Genomic DNA, 12,698 nt, shown 5'->3' on the forward strand with positions numbered 1-12,698 from the left:
CTGACGGGGATTCTGCTCTCTGTGGCCGCGCTGACGGCGATTCTGCTCTCTGTGGCCGCGCTGACGGGGATTCTGCTCTCTGTGGCCGCGCTGACGGCGATTCTGCTCTCTGTGGCCGCGCTGACGGGGATTCTGCTCTCTGTGGCCGCGCTGACGGCGATTCTGCTCTCTGTGGCCGCGCTGACGGGGATTCTGGTCTCTGTGGCCGCGCTGACGGCGATTCTGCTCTCTGTGGCCGCGCTGACGGGGATTCTGCTCTCTGTGGCCACGCTGACGGGGATTCTGCTCTCTGTGGCCGCGCTGACGGGGATTCTGGGCTCTGTGGCCGCGCTGATGGGGATTCTGCTCTCTGTGGCCGCGCTGACGGCGATTCTGGGCTCTGTGGCCGCGCTGACGGGGATTCTGCTCTCTGTGGCCGCGCTGATGGGATTCTGCTCTCTGTGGCCCGCGCTGACGGGGATTCTGCTCTCTGTGGCCGCGCTGACGGGGATTCTGCTCTCTGTGGCCGCGCTGACGGGGATTCTGCTCTCTGTGGCCGCGTTGACGGGGATTCTGCTCTCTGTGGCCGCGCTGATGGGGATTCTGCTCTCTGTGGCCGCGCTGACGGGGATTCTGCTCTCTGTGGCCACGCTGACGGGGATTCTGCTCTCTGTGGCCGCGCTGACGGGGATTCTGCTCTCTGTGGCCACGCTGACGGGGATTCTGCTCTCTGTGGCCGCGCTGACGGGGATTCTGGGCTCTGTGGCCGCGCTGACGGGGATTCTGCTCTCTGTGGCCGCGCTGACGGGGATTCTTCTCTCTGTGGCCGCGCTGACGGGGATTCTGGTCTCTCTGGCCGCGCTGACGGGGATTTGTTTTCTGTTCTGTCACAGCCGCGTGTGGTGGTTTTCTCACCAAACTCAACGGCACCTTCACCAGCCCAGGGTGGCCGAGGGACTACCCCACCAACAAGAACTGTGTGTGGCAACTGGTGGCCCCGGTCCAGTACCGCATCTCACTGCAGTTTGAGGCCTTCGAGTTGGAGGGAAATGATGTGAGTAACAATTAGTTGTACACACACCCTCACACACACCCTCACACACACCCTCACACACACCCTCACACAGACCCTCACACACACCCTCACACAGACCCTCACACAGACCCTCACACCGACCCTCACACACACCCTCACACATACCCTCACACACACCCTCACACAGACCCTCACACACACCCTCACACAGACCCACACACACATCCTCACACAGACCCTCACTCACACCTTCACACCGACCCTCACACACACCCTCACACAGACCCTCACACACATCCTCACACAGACCCTCACACACACCCTCACACAGACCCTCACACACACCCTCACACAGACCCACACACACATCCTCACACAGACCCTCACACACACCCTCACACAGACCCTCACACACACCCTCACACAGACCCTCACACACATCCTCACACAGACCCTCACACACACCCTCACACAGACCCTCACACACACCCTCACACAGACCCTCACACCACCCTCACACAGACCCTCACACACACCCTCACACACACCCTCACACACACCCTCACACACCCTCACACATACCCTCACACACACCCTCACACAGACCCTCACACACACCCTCACACACACCCTCACACAGATCCTCACACACCCTCACACAGACCCTCACACACCACCCTCACACACACCCTCACACACACCCTCATACACCATCACACAGACCCTCACACACACCCTCACACAGACCCTCACACACACCCTCACACACACCCTCACACACACCCTCACACACCCTCACACATACCCTCACACACACCCTCACACAGACCCTCACACACACCCTCACACACACCCTCACACAGATCCTCACACAGATCCTCACACAGACCCTCACACACACCCTCACACACACCCTCACACACACCCTCACACACACCCTCATACACCATCACACAGACCCTCACACACACCCTCACACAGACCCACACACACACCTTCACACAGACCCTCACACACACACCCTCACTCACACCCTCACACACAACCTCACACACACGCACCCTCACACAGACCCTCACACACACCCTCACACAGACCCTCACAAACACCCTTATGCACACCCTCGCACACACCCTCACACACACCTACACAAGCCCTCACACACACCCTCACACACCCACATTCATCTTCACACACAAGCTCACACACACCCTCACATACAGCCTCACACACACCCACATTCACACACACCCTAAAACACACCCTCACACACACATTCACATACACCCTCACACACACCCACATTCACACACACCCTAAAACACACCCTCACACACACACTCACACACGCCCACACCCTCACATACACTCACTCACAAACTCACACACACCCACACACACACCCTCGCACACACCCACCCTCACACCCACAAACACACCCCCTCACACACACACTCACCCACACCTATACACACACCCTCACACACCATCACACAAATCCCCACACAGACCCTCACAAAACACCCTCACACATACCCACACACACACCCTCACACACAAACTCTCACACACACCCACATACACACACTCAACACACACACACTCAAACACACACACTCAAACACACACACTCAAACACACACATACCCACACGCACCCTTACACGTGCACACACACACCCTCACACACTCACCCTCACAGCCCCACACACACCCTCACACACTCACCCTCACACGCACAGCCACATACACAAACCGACACACCCACCATCACACAAACCTCTCGCACACCCTCACATAAACCCCCACACACACCCTCTCACACCCTCACACACAAACCCTCTCACACACCTGCACTCACACCCACGCACACACCCTCACACACACCCTCACACACTCACCCTCACACACACCCACACACACCCACAGACACACACACCCATGCACGCACACCCTCACACACAAACCCTCTCACACACCCGCACTCACACCCACGCACACACCCTCACACACACCATCACACACACCCACACACACACCCCCACCCACGCACACCCTCACACACACCCTCACCATCACACATACCATCACATACACCCTCACACACACCCTCACACACACCCACGCACGCACACTCTCACACACAAACCCTTTCACACGCCCGCACTCACACCCATGCACACACCCTCACACACACCCTCACACACACCCACACACACACCCCCACTCACGCACACCCTCACACACCCTCACCATCACACACACCCTCACACACACGCGCTCACAGACACACCGACACACACGGCCTCACACACACCCTCACACACTCCCACACACTCACATAAACACACACCCTCACACACACCCTCACCATCACACACACCCTCACACACACGCGCTCACAGACACACCGACACACACGGCCTCACACACACCCCACACACTCACATAAACACACACCCTCACACACACCCTCACACACACCCTCACACACACACTCACACACGCCCACACACACCCTCACATACACTCACTCACAAACTCACACACACCCACACACACACCCTTGCACACACCCACCCGCACACCCACAAACACACCCCCTCACACACACACTCACCCACACCTATACACACACCCTCACACACCATCACACAAATCCCCACACAGACCCTCACAAACACCCTCACACATACCCACACACACACCCTCACACACAAACTCTCACACACACCCACATATACACACTCAAACACACACACACTCAAACACACACACTCAAACACACACATGCCCACACGCACCCTTACACGTGCACACACACACCCTCACACACTCACCCTCACAGCCCCACACACACCCTCACACACCCTCACACGCACAGCCACATACACAAACCGACACACCCACCATCACACAAACCTCTCGCACACCCTCACATAAACCCCCACACACACCCTCTCACACCCACACACACACAAACCCACACACCCACTGACAGTCACACACACACCCTCACACACAAACCCTCTCACACACCTGCACTCACACCCACGCACACACCCTCACACACACCCTCACACACTCACCCTCACACACACCCACACACACACCCACAGACACACACACCCATGCACGCACACCCTCACACACAAACCCTCTCACACACCCGCACTCACACCCACGCACACACCCTCACACACACCCACACACACACCCCCACCCACGCACACCCTCACACACACCCTCACTATCACACATACCATCACATACACCCTCACACACACCCTCACACACACCCACGCACGCACACTCTCACACACAAACCCTTTCACACACCCGCACTCACACCCATGCACACACCCTCACACACACCCTCACACACTCCCACACACTCACATAAACACACACCCTCACACACACCCTCACACACACCCTCACACACACCCTCACACATACCCTCACACCAATCTGGAATTAAAAGTCGATTGACAATGTGTGGGATTTGCCGGCCCTTCAGCTGCATGTTCCTGGTTTGCGGTGTTCCCTGGCAGCGGAATTCCCGCCGCTCTCAATTGGACTCCCCATTGCAGACACCCCACGTTGGGAAACCCGTGGGCGGGGGCGGGGGGTGGGGGTGGGGGGGGTGGGGTGGGGGGCGTGAACTGCTGACTGGAAAGTGAATCGCAAAGACCGGAGTATTCCGGCCCACGAAACCATCGCCAATTACCTTCGAATCCATCGGGTTCACGAATGTCCTTCAGGGAAGGGAATCTGCCGTCCTTACCCGGCCTGGCCTACACGGGACTCCGGACCCACAGCCATGTGACTGCCCAGCAGGCCACTCAGGCGAAGGCCAATTAGAGATGGGCCGTAAATGCTGGCCCAGCCTCTTCCCAAGATTATATATTTTAATAATTCACACTCACACAGCAAGCTTTGATGAGGTGAATTTTAACACCTTCCCACAGCACCCAATCCCAAACCATCTGGCCCATGGGTAAAGTGCTGGACATCATTCTAAATATCCAGGACAATAACTTGTTAGGGTGTTTGTTAAGTTGTGTGAGAGAGAGCGAGCTGGGTGGGTGAAACACCTTCTGAAGGTAGACTGCGCCTCACAGCACAAGAACAGTAACGGTACTCCCTGTGTCCCTGTGCTGGATTCTCCGATCATGGGGCTATGTCCCCCACGTCGGCATGGGAACGGTGGTGTTTTACGTCACAAAGAAAGGCACAAAATGGCCACCGATACCCAGTTTTGCCCCTCCTTTGGCCGGCTCACTCGCCCCCCGACTGCCCCCAGCCCCAAATAATATCCCTCCCCCCCCCCCCCGCCCGCGGATCGCCCTCCCACGACTGCGGCGGCGCTGGACAGGGTCCGCAGGCGCCAGGCCGAGTTCCCGACGGGTGAGACCGTGAGAGACCCACGCCGTCGGGAACTCGGCCGTCCTGAGGACATCGATATGTGGTGCGGCGTACTCGCAGAAGCGACCCCCCCCCCTCCTCGATTTGATCGGGAACTCGTGTTCTCCGGCCATTCGCCGAACGCGGTTTCAGCGTCGGTGACCGGAGAATCCAGGCCCCCAACGTTTCCAATCCCTGGACATTGGCCAAGACATTAGTCAGGTGGAGAGGAGATGGTCAGCCAGCTGCCATTGCAAGACCCCCATTGACCGTCTGAGAGCAGCAAGAGGGGGCTCGCTGCACTCCATCAAAGATATCCTTCATTGGACTGAGGAATGTGACAAATCAGCGGATGAATCGTGTCCCAGGATTTGATCCAGCTCCTGTTGAAAGGCTGAATGATTGGGATCTGGAGTCTTGCTCGAAGTGGAATCCATAAAATTCCTACAATGCAGGCGGCCATTTGGCCCATCGAGTCTGCACTGACCTTCTGAAAGAGCCTCCCACCTCGGCCCATTCCCCCACCCTATCTCCGTAATCACACCTAGGCTGCAAACTTTGGACTGTGGGAGGAAACCGGAGCACCCGGAGGAAACCCACGCAGACACGGGGAGGATGTGCAGACTCCACACAGACAGTGACCCAAGCTGGAATCGAACCTGGGTTCTTGGCGCTGTGTGGCAGCAGTTACTGTGCCACCGTGCTGCCCCGTGTATTGTGTGGGCTGCGGAGTGGATACTGAGGGAGATGTGTTTGCTTTACCAGGTCTGTAAATATGATTATGTCGAGGTTCACAGCGGACTTTCCTCAGAATCCAAACTGCACGGCCGATTCTGTGGCTCAGAGACGCCTGGCATCATAACATCGCAATTCAACAACATGAGGATCGAGTTTAAATCTGACAACACTGTGTCCAAGAAGGGATTCAAAGGCCACTTCTTCTCAGGTGAGCCTGCATGCGTTAGCAGAGACCAGACTCGGCCCAACTGAAACCTGTCAGCCCTCTTCCCAAAATGGGTCTGTCCTGGATGTGGCCATGGCTCCACGCCAACTACCAATGTTCCTAAAAACGTCCAGCTTCTGCTTTTAAAGAAATACTCTGACTGGCTCCACAGCAGCCCAGCAGGACATCGGCAGGCCCCACACTGCTCCCAGTGGCTTCCCAGCCAACAATCCTCCCCAGGACAAACCCCAGGGCTGCGAGGGCCCAGCGTATACACTCAGTCGCCGGGGAGTTTTCCAATAATTCACGGTGCCATCCTCAGCTCAGCAGCCATAGAACAGAATCGTAGAATCCCTACCGTGCAGAATGAGACAATTTGGCCCATCGAGTCTGCACCGACCCTTGGAACGTCCACATTACCGAAGCCCAATCCTTCGTCCTATTCCACCCTAAGGGGCAATTTATCCTGGCCAATCCACCTAACCTGCACGTCTTTGGACTGTGGGAGGAAGCCGGAGCACCCGGAGGAAACCCACGCAGACACGGTGAGAACGTGCAGACTCCGCGCAGGCAGTGACCCGAGGTCGGAATTCAACCCAGGTCCCTGGCGCTGTGAGGCAGCAGTGCTAAGCACTGTGCCACCTTGCCGTCTTCAGTCGAATGAAAATGAGGTGGCGGTTTTATCTTTTTCTGCTCGGCTATGGGATGTGGGGGTCGCTGGTCAGGCCAGCATTTATCGCCCACCCCTAATTGCCCGCCAGAAGGTGGGGGTGAGCTGCCTTCTTGAACCGCTGCAGTCCCTGAGTTTTGGGGGCACCCACTGTGCGGTTGAGAGCCTCTGGGCAGTGAGGAGGCAGCGGGATTCCACTCCTGTACGTTCCTGGCCGTGATATTGCCTGACCCACACCGGCCTCTCCGCTGTTTGTCTGACCCCTCCCCCCCCCGCCCCCTGGGGCCTGAGTCCCTCTCGTGACCCTCCGTGACGAGGGGCAGGTTCTGATGTTGACGCTAACAATGTCTAAATGTTGACCCACAGATAAGGACGAGTGTTCCGTGGACAATGGCCATTGTCAGCAGGAGTGTCTGAACACGCTCGGCAGTTACGTCTGCCAATGCCGCAACGGCTTTGCGCTGCACGAGAATGGCCTGGATTGCAAAGAAGGTCAGTGGGTTTGACTCGGCATTCCTCCCGTGGACACGGGAAAGCCGGGAATCATTGAGCTTGGACCCTGCCCGTGGCGCTCAGTTCCTTTGTGGAGGGTGAGGGTACATTTCTGGAGCGTAACCCCGTCCACAGGCTCCCCCTTAGAACATAAGAACTAGGAGAAGGAGTCGGCCATCTGGCCCCTCAAGCCTGCTCCGCCATTCAATGAGATCATGGCTGATCTTTTGTGGACTCAGCTCCACTTTCCGGCCCGAACACCATAACCCTTAATCCCTTTATTCTTCAAAAAACTATCTATCTTTACCTTAAAAACATTTAATGAAGGAGCCTCAACTGCTTCACTGGGCAAGGAATTCCATAGATTCACAACCCTTTGGGTGAAGAAGTTCCTCCTAAACTCAGTCCTAAATCTACTTCCCCTTATTTTGAGGCTATGTCCCCTAGTTCTGCTGTCACCCGCCAGTGGAAACAACCTGCCCGCATCTATCCTATCTATTCCCTTCATAATTTTAAATGTTTCTATAAGATCCCCCCATATCCTTCTAAATTCCAACGAGTACAGTCCCAGTCTACTCAACCTCTCCTCGTAATCCAACCCCTTCAGCTCTGGGATTAATTTAGTGAATCTCCTCTGCACACCCTCCAGCGCCAGTACGTCCTTTCTCAAGTAAGGAGACTAAAACTGAACACAATACTCCAGGTGCGGCCTCACTAGCACCTTATACAATTGCAACATAACCTACCTAGTCTTAAACTCCATCCCTCTAGCAATGAAGGACAAAAGTCCATTTGCCTTCTTAATCACCTGTTGCACTTGTAAACCAACCTTCTGTGACTCATGCACTAGCACACCCAAGTCTCTCTGAACAGCGGCATGCTTTAATATTTTATCGTTTAAATAACAATCCCGTTTGCTGTTATTCCTACCAAAATGGATAACCTCACATTTGTCAACATTGTATTCCATCTGCCAGACCCGAGCCCATTTACTTAACCTATCCAAATCCCTCTGCAGACTTCCAGTATCCTCTGCACTTTTTGCTTTACCGCTCATCTTAGTGTCATCTGCAAACTTGGACACATTGCCCTTGGTCCACAACTCCAAATCATCAATGTAAATTGTGAACAATTGTGGGCCCAACACGGATCCCTGATGGACACCACTAGCTACTGATTGCCAACCAGAGAAACACCCATTTATCCCAACTCTTTGCTTTCTATTAATTAACCAATCCTCTATCCATGCTACTACTTTACCCTTAATGCCATGCATCTTTATCTTATGCAGCAACCTTTTGTGTGGCTTGTTACGTTGTAATGTAGGGGGTTCTCTGTTGACCTTCAGTATCACAAAAACCCTGAGGTGTTTCACTGAGGGACAAGAAACAAATTGGGGGTCAAAGGAAAGAGTGGAAAGAGTAACCAAACATTTGGCCAAAGACCATTGCCGAGATTCTCCCCTACCCGGCGGGGTGGGGGGTCCCAGCGTGTCAGAGTGGCGTGAACCACTCCGGCGTCGGGCCGCCCCAAATTCTCCGCACCTTTAGGGGCCAAGCCCTCACCTTGAGGGGCTAGGCCCGCGCCGGAGTGGTTGGCGCTTCGGCGGCTGGCGTAAACGGCCTTTGGCGCCACGTCAACCGGGACCGATGGGACTTCGCCGGCCGGCATAAGTACACGCATGCGCCGGAGCGTCAGCGGCTGCTGACATCATTCCGACGCATGCGCAGGGGAGGGGGTCTCTTCCACTTCTGCCTTGGTGAAGACCATGGCGAAGACGGAAGGAAAAGAGTGCCCCCACGGCGCAGGCCCGCCCGCCGATCAGTGGGCCCCGATCACGGGCCAGGCCAACGTGGGGTCAGATCGCCCCGCACCCCCCCCCCCCTCTCCCCAGGCCGCGCCGCCAATCCGGCCGGTCAGGCATGTGGTTTAATCGGTGGGAGAGGCCTGTGTGTGTGTGTGTGAGAGTGTGTGTGAGAGTGTGTGAGTGTGTGTGTGAGTTTGTGTGTGTGTGAGTGTGTGTGAGTGTGTGAGAGTGTGTGTGAATGAATGTGTGTGTGAGAGTGTGTGTGTGTGTGTGAATGTGTGTGAGAGTGTGAGAGAGTGTGTGTGAATGTGTGTGAGAGTTGGTGTGTGAATGCGTGTGAGAGTGTGTGTGTGAGAGAGTGTGTGTGAGAGTGTGTGTGTGTGTGAGTGTGTGTGTGAGTGTGTGTGTGAGAGTGTGTGTGAGAGTGTGTGTGAGAATGTGTGCGTGAGAGTATGCGTGAGAGTGTGTGTGTGAATGTGTGTGTGAATGTGTTTGTGAATGTGTGTGTGAGTGTGTGTGTGTGAATGTGTGTGTGAGAGTGTGTGTCTGAATGTGTGTGTGAGAGTGTGTGTGAGTGTGTGTGAGAGTGTGTGTGAATGTGTGTGTGAGAGTGTGTGTGAGAGTGTGTCTGAATGTATGTGTGAGAGTGTGTGTGTGTGAATGTATGTGTGAGAGTGTGTGTGAATGTATGTGTGAGAGTGTGTGTGAATGTGTGTGAGTGTGTGTGTGTGAATGTGTGTGTGAGAGTGTGTGTGAATGTATGTGTGAGAGTGTGTGTGTGAATGTATGTGTGAGAGTGTGTGTGAATGTGTGTGAGTGTGTGTGTGTGAATGTGTGTGTGAGAGTGTGTGAGTGTGTGTGAGTGTGTGTCTGAATGTGTGTGTGAGAGTGTGTGTGAGAGTGTGTGTGAGAGTGTGTGTGAATGTGTGTGTGAGAGTGTGTGTGAGAGTGTGTGTCTGAATGTATGTGTGAGAGTGTGTGTGTGAATGTATGTGTGAGAGTGTGTGTGTGAATGTATGTGTGAGAGTGTGTGTCTGAATGTATGTGTGAGAGTGTGTGTGTGAATGTATGTGTGAGAGTGTGTGTGAATGTGTGTGTGAGAGTGTGTGTGAGAGTGTGTGTGAGAGTGTGTGTCTGAATGTATGTGTGAGAGTGTGTGTGAGAGTGTGTGTGTGAATGTATGTGTGAGAGTGTGTGTGTGTGTGAGAGTGTGTGTGTGAGTGTGTGTGTGAGAGTGTGTGTGAGAGTGTGTGTGAGAGTGTGTGTGAATGTATGTGTGAGAGTGTGTGTGAGAGTGTGTGTGAGAGTGTGTGTGAATGTATGTGTGAGAGTGTGTGTGAGAGTGTGTCTGAATGTATGTGTGAGAGTGTGTGTGAGAGTGTGTGTGAGAGTGTGTGTGTGAATGTATGTGTGAGAGTGTGTGTGAGAGTGTGTGTGAATGTATGTGTGAGAGTGTGTGAGAGTGTGTCTGAATGTATGTGTGAGAGTGTGTGTGAGAGTGTGTCTGAATGAATGTGTGAGAGTGTGTGTGAGAGTGTGTCTGAATGTATGTGTGAGAGTGTGTGTGAGAGTGTGTCTGAATGTATGTGTGAGTGTGTGTGTGAGAGTGTGTGTGAGAGTGTGTCTGAATGTATGTGTGAGTGTGTGTGTGAGAGTGTGTGTGAATGTGTGTGTGAGAGTGTGTGTGAGAGTGTGTGAGAGTGTGTGAGAGTGTGTGTGAGAGTGTGTGTGAGAGTGTGTGTGAGAGTGTGTGTGAGAGTGTGTGTGAGAGTGTGTGTGAGAGTGTGTGTCTGAATGTATGTGTGAGAGTGTGTGTGTGAGAGTGTGTGTGAGAGTGTGTGAGAGTGTGTGTGAGAGTGTGTGTGAGAGTGTGTGTGAGAGTGTGTGTCTGAATGTATGTGTGAGAGTGTGTGTGTGAGAGTGTGTGTGAGAGTGTGTGTGAGAGTGTGTGTGAGAGTGTGTGTCTGAATGTATGTGTGAGAGTGTGTGTGTGAGAGTGTGTGTGAGAGTGTGTGTGAGAGTGTGTGAGAGTGTGTGTGAGAGTGTGTGTGAGAGTGTGTGTGAGAGTGTGTGTGAGAGTGTGTGTGAGTGTGTGAGAGTGTGTGTGAGAGTGTGTGTGAGAGTGTGTGTGAGAGTGTGTGTGAGAGTGTGTGTGAGAGTGTGTGTCTGAATGTATGTGTGAGAGTGTGTGTGAGAGTGTGTGTGAGAGTGTGTGTGAGAGTGTGTGTCTGAATGTATGTGTGAGAGTGTGTGTGAGAGTGTGTGAGAGTGTGTGTGAGAGTGTGTGTGAGAGTGTGTGTGAGAGTGTGTGTGAGAGTGTGTGTGTGAGTGTGTGAGAGTGTGTGTGAGAGTGTGTGTGAGAGTGTGTGTGAGAGTGTGTGTCTGAATGTATGTGTGAGAGTGTGTGTGAGAGTGTGTGAGAGTGTGTGTGAGAGTGTGTGTGAGAGTGTGTGTGAGAGTGTGTGTCTGAATGTATGTGTGAGAGTGTGTGTGAGAGTGTGTGTGAGAGTGTGTGTGAGAGTGTGTGTCTGAATGTATGTGTGAGAGTGTGTGTGAGAGTGTGTGTGAGAGTGTGTGTCTGAATGTATGTGTGAGAGTGTGTGGGCACGATTCTCCGCTCCCGGGAAAAATCGGGAGGGCCGTTGTGAACTCGGCCTCGGAGGCCGCTCCTTGCCCCCTATTCTCCCCTCCCGGGGGGGCTAGGAGTGACGCTCCGTAACTCTCGGCCGCCGGGCGGCGTGCAGAGAGTGACGCGACGGCGGTGCCTATGTGACGTCAGCCGCACATGCGTAGGTTGGCCGGCTCCAACCCGCGCATGCGCGGCTGACGTCACGACGGCTGACAGCTCGAACCCGCGCATGCGCGGTGGCCATCTTCCCCTCCACTGCCCCGCAAGACGTGGTGGCTTCATCTTGCGGGGTGGCGGAGGGGAAATAGTGCGTCCCGTTGAGACTGCGGCCCGACGATCGTTGGGCACCGATCGCGGGCCTGTCCCCTCCCGAGCACAGTCGTGGTGCTCATTCCCCACCAGGCCCCCTACAAGCCCCAAAACGGGCATCTCACGGCGATTTCACAACGTCAGCGACCAGGTGTGGTTGCCGCTGTCGTGAACCGGTTGCAAACGGCCGGCCGCTCGGCCCATCCGGGTCGGAGAATCGCCGGTCTGTGTGTCTGAATGTGTGTCTGAATTTGTCTGTGTGTGAATGTGTGTGTGTGTGTGTGTGTGTGTGTGTGTGTGAATCTATATCCATCTGTAAACTCTGTATCCCCTCTTCACTGTCTGCTTTCTCACCTATTTTAGCGTCATCCGCAAATGTTACTATGTTACCCTCTGTCCCTGCTTGCAGATCATTTCTATAGATTGT

General features: G+C 54.5%; 1 protein-coding gene across 1 annotated transcript in view; it reads left to right on the plus strand.

Moving 5' to 3' along the window:
* LOC119956245 (tolloid-like protein 2) overlaps nt 1-12,698 on the plus strand; it is a 191,057-nt gene that overhangs the window by 157,026 nt on the left and 21,333 nt on the right. The window contains exons 11-13 of the mRNA XM_038783279.1: nt 863-1,033; nt 6,187-6,367; nt 7,401-7,526. Of these exons, the coding sequence (XP_038639207.1) occupies nt 863-1,033; nt 6,187-6,367; nt 7,401-7,526 (478 nt within the window). The remainder of the gene's footprint in view (nt 1-862; nt 1,034-6,186; nt 6,368-7,400; nt 7,527-12,698) is intronic.

The sequence above is a fragment of the Scyliorhinus canicula genome, chromosome 22 (assembly GCF_902713615.1).
Source record: "Scyliorhinus canicula chromosome 22, sScyCan1.1, whole genome shotgun sequence".
Classification (NCBI taxonomy): domain Eukaryota; kingdom Metazoa; phylum Chordata; class Chondrichthyes; order Carcharhiniformes; family Scyliorhinidae; genus Scyliorhinus; species Scyliorhinus canicula.